Source organism: Pseudophryne corroboree, chromosome 3, assembly GCF_028390025.1.
Source record: "Pseudophryne corroboree isolate aPseCor3 chromosome 3, aPseCor3.hap2, whole genome shotgun sequence".
Lineage (NCBI taxonomy): Eukaryota > Metazoa > Chordata > Amphibia > Anura > Myobatrachidae > Pseudophryne > Pseudophryne corroboree.
The window spans coordinates 181,348,232-181,361,151 of NC_086446.1; the positions used below are offsets into that span (position 1 = coordinate 181,348,232).

At 46.8% G+C, this 12,920-nt stretch overlaps 1 protein-coding gene across 5 annotated transcripts in view; it reads left to right on the plus strand.

The window, feature by feature from the left end:
- The window catches only part of SAMD8 (sterile alpha motif domain containing 8), a 166,693-nt gene that overhangs the window by 97,926 nt on the left and 55,847 nt on the right, over positions 1 to 12,920 (plus strand). For 3 of the 5 annotated variants that reach the window (XM_063958679.1, XM_063958674.1, XM_063958677.1), the window contains exon 2: positions 5,024 to 5,056. The exons of 1 other annotated variant lie outside the window; for it this stretch is intronic. In XM_063958679.1, the coding sequence (XP_063814749.1) occupies positions 5,045 to 5,056 (12 nt within the window). In that variant the 5' untranslated portion in view covers positions 5,024 to 5,044. Of the gene's footprint in view, positions 1 to 4,516; positions 4,660 to 5,023; positions 5,057 to 12,920 lie in introns of those variants that run through there. One more of the 5 variants, XM_063958678.1, reaches the window with a different exon arrangement.

Here is a 12,920-nt window from a genome sequence, read left to right on the forward strand (position 1 = left end):
ACCATAGAGCATATCAGAGATGCTGCCTTGTATATGAGAGATGCTCAGAGAGACATTTGTTTATTAAGTTCCAGAATAAATGCTATGTCTATTTCTGCTAGGCGGCTCTTGTGGACCCGACAGTGGACGGGAGATGCCGATTCAAAGCGGCATATGGAGTCCCTTGCCTTACAAAGGGGAGGAGTTGTTTGGAGACGGCCTCTTGGACCTTGTCTCTACTGCTACGGCTGGTAAGTCGAATTTCTTACCTTATGTCCCCCCCGCAGCCCCCGAAAAAGGCACCTCATTATCAAATGCAGTCCTTTCGTTCCAATAATAACAAAAAAGTACGGGGATCGTCCTTTGTTGCCAGAGGGAAAGGCAGGGGAAAGAAGCTGCACACAGCTCGTTCCCAAGAGCAGAGGTCCTCCCCTGCGTCTGCAAAGTCCACCGCATGACTCTGGGGCTTCCCGGGGGGAGGCAGATCTAGTGGGGGCTCGTCTTCGGTTTTTCAGCCACGTCTGGGTTCACTCGCAGGTGGATCCCTGGGCATTAGAGATTGTTTCTCAAGGATACAGGCTGGAATTCGAAGACTTGCCTCCTCGCCGGTTTTTCAAATCGGCTCTGCCGGCTTCCCCGTCAGAGAGGGAGCTAGTGTTGGCAGCAATCCAAAAATTGTATATTCAACAGGTGATTGTCACAGTTCCTCATCTCCAGCAAGGAGAGGGATATTACTCAACCCTGTTTGTGGTCCCGAAACCGGACGGTTCGGTCAGACCCATTTTAAACCTAAAATCCCTGAACCTGTACTTGAAGAGGTTCAAGTTCAAAATGGAATCACTCAGGGCGGTCATCGCCAGCCTGGAGGGGGGGGATTGGATGGTGTCCCTGGACATAAAGGATGCTTACCTTCATGTTCCGGTATTCCCCCCTCATCAGGCGTTCCTGAGATTTACAGTGCAGGACTGTCACTACCAATTTCAGACGTTGCCGTTTGGGCTTTCCACGGCCCCAAGAATTTTCACCAAGGTAATGGCGGAAATGATGGTGATCCTGCGCAGGCAGGGGGTCACAATTATCCCATACTTGGACGATCTCCTCATAAAGGCGAGATCTCGGGAGAAGTTGCTGGACAGCGTGTCTCTGTCCATGAAGCCGTTGCAGTTACACGGCTGGATTCTCAATATACCGAAGTCCCAGCTAGTCCCTACAACGCGTCTAACTTTTTTGGGCCTGATTCTAGACACAGACCAGAAAAAAGGTTTTTCTTCTGGCCGAAAAGGTTCAGGAGCTCATAGCCCTGGTCAGGAACCTATTAAAACCAAAACAGGTTTCAGTGCATCATTGCACGTGGGTCCTGGGAAAGATGGTGGCTTCATACGAGGCCATCCCTTTCGGCAGGTTCCATGCGAGGACTTTTCAATGGGACCTCTTGGACAAGTGGTCCGGGTCCCATTTACAAATGCATCGAAGGATCACCCTGTCTCCCAGGACCAGGGTATCTCTCCTGTGGTGGCTGCACAGTGCTCACCTACTAGAGGGTCGCAGGTTCGGCATTCAGGACTGGGTCCTGGTGACCACGGACGCAAGCCTCCGAGGCTGGGGAGCAGTCACACTGGGAAGAAATTTCCAAGGTCTCTGGTCAAATCTAGAGACTTGTCTCCACATCAACGTCCTGGAGTTGAGGGCCATATACAACGCCCTGCGTCAAGCGGAGGGATTGCTTCGGGAAAAACCGGTTCTGATTCAGTCAGACAATGTCACGGCAGTGGCTCATATAAACCGCCAAGGCGGAACAAGGAGCAGAGTGGCCATGGCAGAAGCGACCAGGATTCTACGCTGGGCGGAAGGCCATGTAAGCGCGCTATCAGCAGTGTTCATCCCGGGGGTGGACAACTGGGAGGCGGACTTCCTCAGCAGGCACGACCTGCATCCGGGAGAGTGGGGACTTCATCAAGAAGTTTTCGCACAGATCACGGGTCGGTGGGGACTGCATCAAATAGACATGATGGCTTCCCGTCTCAACAAAAAGCTAAAGCGGTATTGCGCCAAGTCAAGGGACCCTCAGGCGGTAGCGGTAGACGCTCTGGTGACACCTTGGGTATTCAGATCGGTCTATGTGTTTCCTCTTCCTCTCATACCCAAAGTGTTGAGAATAATAAGAATAAGCAGGGTCAGAACAATCCTCATTGTTCCAGATTGGCCACGGAGGACTTGGTATCCGGAGCTGCAAGAGTTGCTCACAGAAGATCCGTGGCCTCTTCCTCTAAGGCAGGACCTGCTGCGGCAGGGGCCCTGTCTGTTCCAAGACTTACCGCGGCTGCGTTTGACGGCATGGCAGTTGAACGCCGGAACCTAGCGGAAAAAGGGATTCCGGAGGAGGTCATTCCTACCCTGATCAAGGCTAGGAAAGACGTGACGTTAAAACATTATCACCGTATATGGCGAAAATGTTTCTTGGTGTGAGGCCAGAGCTGCTACTACGGAGGAGTTCCATTTGGGCCGTCTACTTCACTTCCTTCAAACAGGAGTGACTTTGGGCCTAAAATTAGGGTCCATAATGGTCCAAATTTCGGCCTTATCCATTTTCTTTCAAAGAGAATTAGCCTCTCTTCCTGAAGTACAGACTTTTGTGAAGGGTGTGCTGCATATTCAGCCTCCCTTTGTGCCTCCGGTGGCGCCTTGGGATCTTAACGTGGTGTTACGTTTCCTCAAGTCACCTTGGTTTGAACCACTCAAAACTGGAGTTGAAATACCTCACGTGGAAAGTGGTCATGTTGTTGGCATTGGCTTCGGCAAGACGTGTTTCAGAATTGGCGGCTTTATTACATAAAAGCCCATACTTGGTTCTTCACGTGGATAGGGCAGAGTTGAGGACTCGTCCTCACTTTCTGCCAAAAGTGGTCTCATCTTTTCATGTGAACCAACCTATTGTCGTGCATGTGGCTTCACGGGACTTGGAGGATTCCGAGTCCCTGGATGTGGTCATGGCTTTGAAGATTTATGTGACCAGAACGGCTAGAATCAGGAAGACTGAAGCTCTGTTTGTTCTGTATGCGGCCAACAATGTTGGCGCTCCTGCTTCAAAGCAGACTATTGCTCGCTGGATCTGTAATACGATTCAGCAGGCGCATTCTACGGCAGGTTTGCCATTGCCTAAATCGGTTAAGGCCTATTCCACTAGGAAAGTGGGCTCTTCTTGGGCGGCTGCCCGGGGGGTCTCGGCATTACAGTTGTGCCGAGCAGCTACTTGGTCGGGGTCTAACACCTTTGCAAAGTTCTATAAGTTTGATACCCTGGCTGAGGAGGACCTCCTGTTTGCTCAATCGGTGCTGCAGAGTCATCCGCACTCTCCCGCCCGTTTGGGAGCTTTGGTATAATCCCCATGGTCCTTACGGAGTCCCAGCATCCTCAAGGACGTTAGAGAAAATAAGATTTTACTTAGCGGTAAATCTCTTTCTCGTAGTCCGTAGAGGATGCCGGGCGCCCGTCCCAAGTGCGGACTTCTTCTGCAAGACTTGTATATAGTTGTTGCTTACATAAGGGTTATGTTATAGTTTATCGGTTGAACCGAGGCTATGTTGTTGTTCATACTGTTGACTAGGTAGTGTATCACAAGTTATACGGTGTGATTGGTGTGGCTGGTATGGATCTCGCCCTTAGATTTACAAAAATCCTTCCTCGTACTGTCCATCTCCTCTGGGCACAGTTTCCCTAACTGAGGTCTGGAGGAGGGGCATAGAGGGAGGAGCCAGTGCACACCCAGAGTCCAAAGCTTTCTTAAAGTGCCCTATCTCCTGCGGAGCCCGTCTATTCCCCATGGTCCTTACGGAGTCCCAGCATCCTCTACGGACTACGAGAAATAGATTTACCGGTAAGTAAAATCTTATTTTTGTAAATATACTGCTATGTGTTTTGGCGACCAAGGTAAACTGTCCCATCCTCAAAGGCCATGAAAACCCTCAAATATAAATACATAAGTTTGATAGTTAATCCTCTAATTTTTGAGAATACATTTCTCACTAGAAAACACTCCTTTGTCTTGGGAAAAATTAACCAACAATTAGGGCGATTCATTTCTTTGTTGGGAATATAGATCTTGGGCACAGTGCCCGGGAGCAATTTATTTACTTTCCGCTATTAGCCCTTAGGCTACACTTAAACCATCCTGAGGTGCGAGCAGAAATCCACGTTTAGCGGGGCTTCGAAACCAGTCGCGTCCTGACAGCTCCATCATGCCCCGCAACTGCATCTTAACGTGGCTTATCCCAGGCATTATCGTGGGAAATAGTGGCCTTTGCAGGAAGTAATTAAATAGCTCTGTGCACTTTGCCCAGGAACTAAATTCTGTGAAAAAATGTAAATGCTCCCAATTTGTCACTGCACATAATGCTAATGTCAATGTTTTTTTAGCAGATGGTTTTGAAAGAACCAGTAGTTATCAGGCTGACAAGCGCCATATAAGCTACTGCTGCAGATTTGTAAATCTGTTTGTGTAACATTAGCATCCTTCCCCCTCCCAGAGCACACATCTCGATCTGTAATGAGGACAGTTGCCCAAGACACTAATTTCCTGATCACTGGAGAAAATCACTGTGATTCATACAGTGTTACGCCCTGACATGAAACCGCCTACTGCAGGACTAACTCCGTAGCACACAGCAAAGCAAAATCCATGAGGTATATGCAAGCTGCCAGAGACTTTACTGCACTGCTTACATCAGGGCTTCTCCTCTAGAGCCACAGTACACTTGGAATTCATCCTTCTGCAGTCTTATCGTAGTGCTGATAGCAGTGTGACAACTGATACATGCAAGGGAGACCTTTGGCTTTGTCCCTTATCATGTAAAATGTGCAGTGTTATGTTTTTCCATAGTTTTTAAATCTCAAGGGTTCTGCAACTGCATTTCGTCTCATGGCCACATACTGCCATGGTCATTTTCGGGTTGTCTTCCCTTGGACTTTCAATCTATCTTGATTTTTGCTGAAACTTTCTAATTACATTTTGGGAAACTTAATTTTTTCTTCTGTTTTAATACTTAAGGGCTGTGACAACTCTCCAAAGATGACTCCACAGGTACGTTCTATCTGATTTACAAGGATCGTTTGTTTTGTGGCACATATCTTTCAGATTGCAATTATACATAGAAATGCAAATAACTTTTTCCAATTTAAGCATTATATATATTTAAGGGCTTTTTTAAATAGCATTTATGTATTGATAAACACTTTACAGAGGCTATTGACTCATCCACGTCATTCTATGTCCCAGTAGAGCTTGCAATCTATATTCCCTGCCTCAGAGCCACTAGGGTTATCAATGTTAGAAGCCAGGTAACCTACCAGTATGTCATTGATTGTGGGAGGAAACCAAAGTACCCAAAGGAAACTCATGCATACACGGGGAGAATGTACAATCGCCATACGCTTAGGGCTCTGATTAGTATCTAACACGGGTCTGTATGGAAACTTTAATGTTGCCAATGATTCAGCAGAGTTTGTTACTATTTTACCTTTTACTAACCTACAGGGGTCTAAACAGGATGTTGAGTTAAACGTTAAAAATACGGAAAGGAGTGTATCTGCATTTTTTAACGCAACCCTGCTAATCGGCAAAGGGTTAACAGAGAAGATAATGGTTAAATTCTCCGTTCATACTCATCTCGCTGTATATCGCACTGTAGGGATCACTCCATTGATCATAAGCATAACATTTTTAAACTTCACGAAAAATCTTTATATAACGCCATTTCCAAATGGCGTTATATCAAGAAAATCCTTACTTTTGCCCAAAAATGTAGGGACAGAGGGAATTTTCCCATCAGTCCCTGCAGGATATTGTGACAAGCAGCAATTGTATACCCTGCTCTAGCCTCGCAAAGCTTCTAAATTGATTAAAATGTGTATGTAGGCTATATATTAGTCTGAAGACTTTTACATTTATTTGGTTTATATATACATTTTATCTATATATATATATCTATATTTCTCTGACGTCCTAAGTTGATGCTGGGGACTCCGTAAGGACCATGGGGATAGCGGCTCCGCAGGAGACAGGGCACAAAAGTAAAAGCTTTAGGATCAGGTGGTGTGCATTGGCTCCTCCCCCTATGACCCTCCTCCAAGCCTCAGTTAGGTTTTTGTGCCCGGTCGAGAAGGGTGCAATCTAGGTGGCTCTCCTAAAGAGCTGCTTAGAGTAAAAGTTTTGTTAGGTTTTTTATTTTCAGTGAGTCCTGCTGGCAACAGGCTCACTGCAACGAGGGACTTAGGGGAGAAGAAGTGAACTCACCTGCGTGCAGGATGGATTGGCTTCTTAGGCTACTGGACACTAGCTCCAGAGGGACGATCACAGGTACAGCCTGGATGGGTCACCGGAGCCGCGCCGCCGACCCCCTTGCAGATGCTGAAGAGAGAAGAGGTCCAGAAATCGGCGGCTGAAGACTTCCCAGTCTTCTTAAGGTAGCGCACAGCACGGCAGCTGTGCGCCATTGCTCTCAGCACACTTCACACCAACGGTCGCTGAGGGTGCAGGGCGCTGGGGGGGGCGCCCTGGGCAGCAATGAAAGTACCTATGCTGGCTAAAAATACATCACATATAGCCTCTGGGGCTATATGGATGTATTTAACCCCTGCCAGGTTGTCAGAAAAACGGGAGAAGAAGCCCGCCGAAAAGGGGGCGGGGCCTATTCTCCTCAGCACACAGCGCCATTTTCCTACACAGCTCCGCTGCTAGGAAGGCTCCCAGGCTCTCCCCTGCACTGCACTACAGAAACAGGGTTAAAACAGAGAGAGGGGGCATTTTGTGTGGCGATATTATAATATATTAAGATGCTATAAGGGAAAACACTTATATAAGGTTGTCCCTGTATAATTATAGCGTTTTGGTGTGTGCTGGCAAACTCTCCCTCTGTCTCCCCAAAGGGCTAGTGGGGTCCTGTCCTCTATCAGAGCATTCCCTGTGTGTGTGCTGTGTGTCGGTACGTGTGTGTCGACATGTATGAGGACGATGTTGGTGAGGAGGCGGAGCAATTGCCTGTAATGGTGATGTCACTCTCTAGGGAGTCGACACCGGAATGGATGGCTTATTTAAGGAATTACGTGATAATGTCAACACGCTGCAAGGTCGGTTGACGACATGAGACGGCCGGCAAACCAATTAGTACCTGTCCAGGCGTCTCAAACACCGTCAGGGGCTTTAAAACGCCCATTACCTCAGTCGGTCGACACAGATACGGACACTGACTCCAGTGTCGACGGTGAAGAAACAAACGTATTTTCCATTAGGGCCACACGTTACATGTTAAGGGCAATGAAGGAGGTGTTACATATTTCTGATACTACAAGTACCACAAAAAAGGATATTATGTGGGGTGTGAAAAAACTACCTGTAGTTTTTCCTGAATCAGATAAATTAAATGAAGTGTGTGATGATGCGTGGGTTTCCCCCGATAGAAAATTATTGGCGTTATACCCTTTCCCGCCAGAAGTTAGGGCGCGTTGGGAAACACCCCCTAGGGTGGATAAGGCGCTCACACGCTTATCAAAACAAGTGGCGTTACCGTCTCCAGATACGGCCGCCCTCAAGGAGCCAGCTGATAGGAGGCTGGAAGATATCCTAAAAAGTATATACACACATACTGGTGTTATACTGCGACCAGCGATCGCCTCAGCCTGGATGTGCAGCGCTGGGGTGGCTTGGTCGGATTCCCTGACTGAAAATATTGATACCCTTGACAGGGACAGTATTTTATTGACTATAGAGCATTTAAAAGATGCATTTCTATATATGCGAGATGCACAGAGGGATATTTGCACTCTGGCATCAAGAGTAAGTGCGATGTCCATGTCTGCCAGAAGATGTTTATGGACACGACAGTGGTCAGGTGATGCAGATTCCAAACGGCACATGGAAGTATTGCCGTATAAAGGGGAGGAGTTATTTGGGGTCGGTCCATCGGACCTGGTGGCCACGGCAACAGCTGGAAAATCCACCTTTTTTACCCCAAGTCACATCTCAGCAGAAAAAGACACCGTCTTTTCAGCCTCAGTCCTTTCGTCCCCATAAGGGCAAGCGGGCAAAAGGCCAGTCATATCTGCCCAGGGGTAGAGGAAAGGGAAGAAGACTGCAGCAGGCAGCTCCTTCCCAGGAACAGAAGCCCTCCACCGCTTCTGCCAAGTCCTCAGCATGACGCTGGGGCCGTACAAGCGGACTCAGGTGCGATGGGGGGTCGTCTCAAGAGTTTCAGCGCGCAGTGGGCTCACTCGCAAGTGGACCCCTGAATCCTACAAGTAGTATCCCAGGGGTACAGATTGGAAGTTCGAGACGTCTCCCCCTAGCAGGTTCCTGAAGTCTGCTTTACCAACGTCTCCCTCCGACAGGGAGGCAGTATTGGAAACAATTCACAAGCTGTATTCCCAGCAGGTGATAATCAAAGTACCCCTCCTACAACAAGGAAAGGGGTATTATTCCACACTATTTGTGGTACTGAAGCCAGACGGCTCGGTGAGACCTATTCTAAATCTGAAATCTTTGAACACTTACATACAAAGGTTCAAATCAAGATGGAGTCACTCAGAGCAGTGATAGCGAACCAGGAAGAAGGGGACTATATGGTGTCCCTGGACATCAAGGATGCTTACCTCCATGTCCCAATTTGCCCTTCTCACCAAGGGTACCTCAGGTTCGTGGTACAGAACTGTCACTATCAGTTTCAGACGCTGCCGTTTGGATTGTCCACGGCACCCCGGGTCTTTACCAAGGTAATGGCCGAAATGATGATTCTTCTTCAAAGAAAAGGCGTCTTAATTATCCCTTACTTGGACGATCTCCTGATAAGGGCAAGGTCCAGAGAACAGTTGGAGGTCGGAGTAGCACTATCTCAAGTAGTTCTACGACAGCACGGGTGGATTCTAAATATTCCAAAATCGCAGCTGATTCCGACGACACGTCTGCTGTTCCTAGGGATGATTCTGGACACAGTCCAGAAAAAGGTGTTTCTCCCGGAGGAGAAAGCCAGGGAGTTATCCGAGCTAGTTAGGAACCTCCTAGAACCAGGCCAAGTGTCAGTGCATCAATGCACAAGAGTCCTGGGAAAAATGGTGGCTTCTTACGAAGCGATTCCATTCGGCAGATTTCACGCAAGAATTTTTCAGTGGGATCTGCTGGACGAATGGTCCGGATCGCATCTTCAGATGCATCAGCGGATAATCCTGTCTCCAAGGACAAGGGTGTCTCTTCTGTGGTGGCTGCAGAGTGCTCATCTACTAGAGGGCAGCAGATTCGGCATTCAGGACTGGGTCCTGGTGACCACGGATGCCAGCCTGAGAGGCTGGGGAGCAGTCACACAGGGAAGAAATTTCCAAGGAGTGTGGTCAAGTCTGGAGACTTCTCTCCACATAAATATACTGGAGCTAAGGGCAATTTACAATGCTCTGAGCCTAGGAAGACCTCTGCTTCAAAGTCAACCGGTGCTGATCCAGTCGGACAACATCACGGCAGTCGCCCACGTAAACAGACAGGGCGGCACAAGAAGCAGGAGGGCAATGGCAGCAAGGATTCTTCGCTGGGCGAAAAATCATGTGATAACACTGTCAGCGGTGTTCATTCCGGGAGTGGACAACTGGGAAGCAGACTTCCTCAGCAGGCACGACCTCCAACCGGGAGAGTGGGGACTTCATCTGGAAGTCTTCCACATGATTGTGAACCGTTGGGAAAGACCAAAGGTGGACATGATGGCGTCCCGTCTGAACAAAAAACTGGACAGGTATTGCGCCAGGTCAAGAGACCCTCAGGCAATAGCAGGGACGCTCTGGTAACACCGTGGGTGTACCAGTCGGTGTATGTGTTCCCTCCTCTGCCTCTCATACCCAAGGTACTGAGAATTATAAGACGGAGAGGAGTAAGAACTATACTCGTGGCTCCGGATTGGCCAAGAAGGACTTGGTACCCGGATCTTCAAGAGATAGTAAGAAGGGACTTGCTTCAGCAAGGATCATGTCTGTTCCAAGTCTTACCGCGGCTGCGTTTGACGGCATGGCGGTTGAACGCCGGATCCTAAGGGAAAAAGGCATTCCGGAAGAGGTCATCCCTACCCTGGTCAGAGCCAGGAAGGAGGTGACCGCACAACATTATCACCACATTTGGCGAAAATATGTTGCATGGTGTGAGGCCAGGAAGGCCCCACGGAGGAATTTCAACTCGGTCGATTCCTGCATTTCCTGCAAACAGGAGTGTCTATGGGCCTCAAATTGGGGTCCATTAAGGTTCAAATTTCGTCCCTGTCGATTTTCTTCCAGAAAAAATTGGCTTCAGTTCCTGAAGTCCAGAAGTTTGTCAAGGGAGTACTGCATATACAACCCCCTTTTGTGCCTCCAGTGGCACTGTGGGATCTCAACGTAGTTCTGGGATTCCTCAAATCACATTGGTTTAAACCGCTCAAATCTGTGGATTTGAGATATCTCACATGGAAAGTGACCATGCTGTTGGCCCTGGCCTCGGCCAGGCGAGTGTCAGAATTGGCGGCTTTGTCTCACAAAAGCCCATATCTGATTGTCCATTCGGACAGGGCAGAGCTGCGGACTCGTCCCCAGTTTCTCCCTAAGGTGGTGTCAGCATTTCACCTGAACCAGCTTATTGTGGTACCTGCGGCTACTAGGGACTTGGAGGACTCCAAGTTGCTAGATGTTGTCAGGGCCCTGAAAATATATGTTTCCAGGACGGCTGGAGTCAGGAAAACTGACTTGCTGTTATCCTGTATGCACCCAACAAACTGGGTGCTCTTGCTTCTAAGCAGACGATTGCTAGTTGGATGTGTAGTACAATTCAGCTTGCACATTCTGTGGCAGGCCTGCCACAGCCAAAATATGTAAATGCCCATTCCACAAGGAAGGTGGGCTCATCTTGGGCGGCTGCCCGAGGGGTCTCGACTTTACAACTTTGCCGAGCTGCTACTTGGTCAGGGGCAAACACGTTTGCAAAATTCTACAAATTTGATACCCTGGCTGAGGAGGACCTAGAGTTCTCTCATTCGGTGCCGCAGAGTCATCCGCACTCTCCCGCCCGTTTGGGAGCTTTGGTATAATCCCCATGGTCCTTACGGAGTCCCCAGCATCCACTTAGGACGTCAGAGAAAATAAGAATTTACTTACCGATAATTCTATTTCTCGTAGTCCGTAGTGGATGCTGGGCGCCCATCCCAAGTGCGGATTGTCTGCAATACTTGTACATAGTTATTGTTAACTAAAACGGGTTATTATTGTTGTGAGCCATCTTTTCAGAGGCTCCGCTGTTATCATGCTGTTAACTGGGTTCAGATCACAGGTTGTACAGTGTGATTGGTGTGGCTGGTATGAGTCTTACCCGGGATTCAAAATCCTTCCTTATTGTGTACGCTCGTCCGGGCACAGTATCCTAACTGAGGCTTGGAGGAGGGTCATAGGGGGAGGAGCCAGTGCACACCACCTGATCCTAAAGCTTTTACTTTTGTGCCCTGTCTCCTGCGGAGCCGCTATCCCCATGGTCCTTACGGAGTCCCCAGCATCCACTACGGACTACGAGAAATAGAATTATCGGTAAGTAAATTCTTATTATATCTATATATATATATATATATATATATATATATATATATATATCTATATATATAACACAAAAAATTATCATTCTCTTGCGCCTAGAGGAAAAGAGCAGCACTACAGGTGAGATCTCCGTTGCCAAATCTCAAACTTACATAAACAGAGAAAACAATTCCTGAGTGCTCTAAAGTTCTTGTATAGATTAAACGGAAGTCCTTCCAAATGGATATATCTTATACTGTAGAAGATGGGGTTTTCTGGATTCCTACAGTGGATAACCCCTCACCAAAAAGTCACGCAAACAAACAATTAGAATAAAATTATTTAATAACAAAATCAATTTATAAAAAGCCTTATACAGAAGGTCTTATGAGCTATTGTACATGAAAAAAATAATTTTATGATTCCATGAATATCCAGTAGGTGATATGGATGTACGAACTCCCTCACCTTAACAAGGTGTAACCTTGGTACAAGGGAGCGTTATCCTTAACTGGATTACTGATTTGTAGCTGATAAACTCAACGCGTTTCGTCTATTTGACTTCATCAGGGGTGGCTTGTTTGGGGACATAGAGAAACTAATTATAATTCCTGAAAAAACTGATATTCTTAGGGTATAATATTAAGTGAAAAAAAGAAAATTAGTGAGCACCTACCAAAAATGTTAGGATCAAAATATTACATCAAGAGTTCTGCAGTAAAGATGTTTTTAAAACAACCTAAGTAAAAAGAAGACTCATTGTGAGGGGTTATGCCTTCGTTCAACTAAAAAATTGCTGTGAATAAATGGAATGAAATATAGTACCTTTTCAATAAAGGCAAGCTCTTCATATATAGAAGGAACATGGACCTTAAAAAGTGGCTTCCCACTTTGACTCTAAAAAGAGCCTTTCCATCTTTAGTGTACTGGATCACCCTGCCAAAATAAAGTGAAAATGGGCCATGTACTATATGATTGGCTGAGATAAAAAGATTTATGGGTATACTGAAAACAATAAAAATAAAGATGGAAAAGGTACTCCAAAGGCACATACCTAAAACCGTGTACTGATTCAGTGCACTGGAAAAAGATTTTTTTTATATATATATATATATAGATACGGAAGCATCTGCAAAAAAGTGGACATAATTTGGTTTGCATAAGGTGTATCAGCTATTACAATTTTCCTCAGCAAAGAATACAGAAAATATATACATACCAAAAGGTATATCCAGAGTAAAGATAATTATTAATAAACTGGAACTTCCAAAAGGACCCACAGTTGTATCTTGAAATAAAATATTTTTTTGTGTTGTGTAAATTTCCTTTCTGTTGTATATCTGTAATTGCTGCCACTATGCCTATGTTTAGGGATAGAACATCTA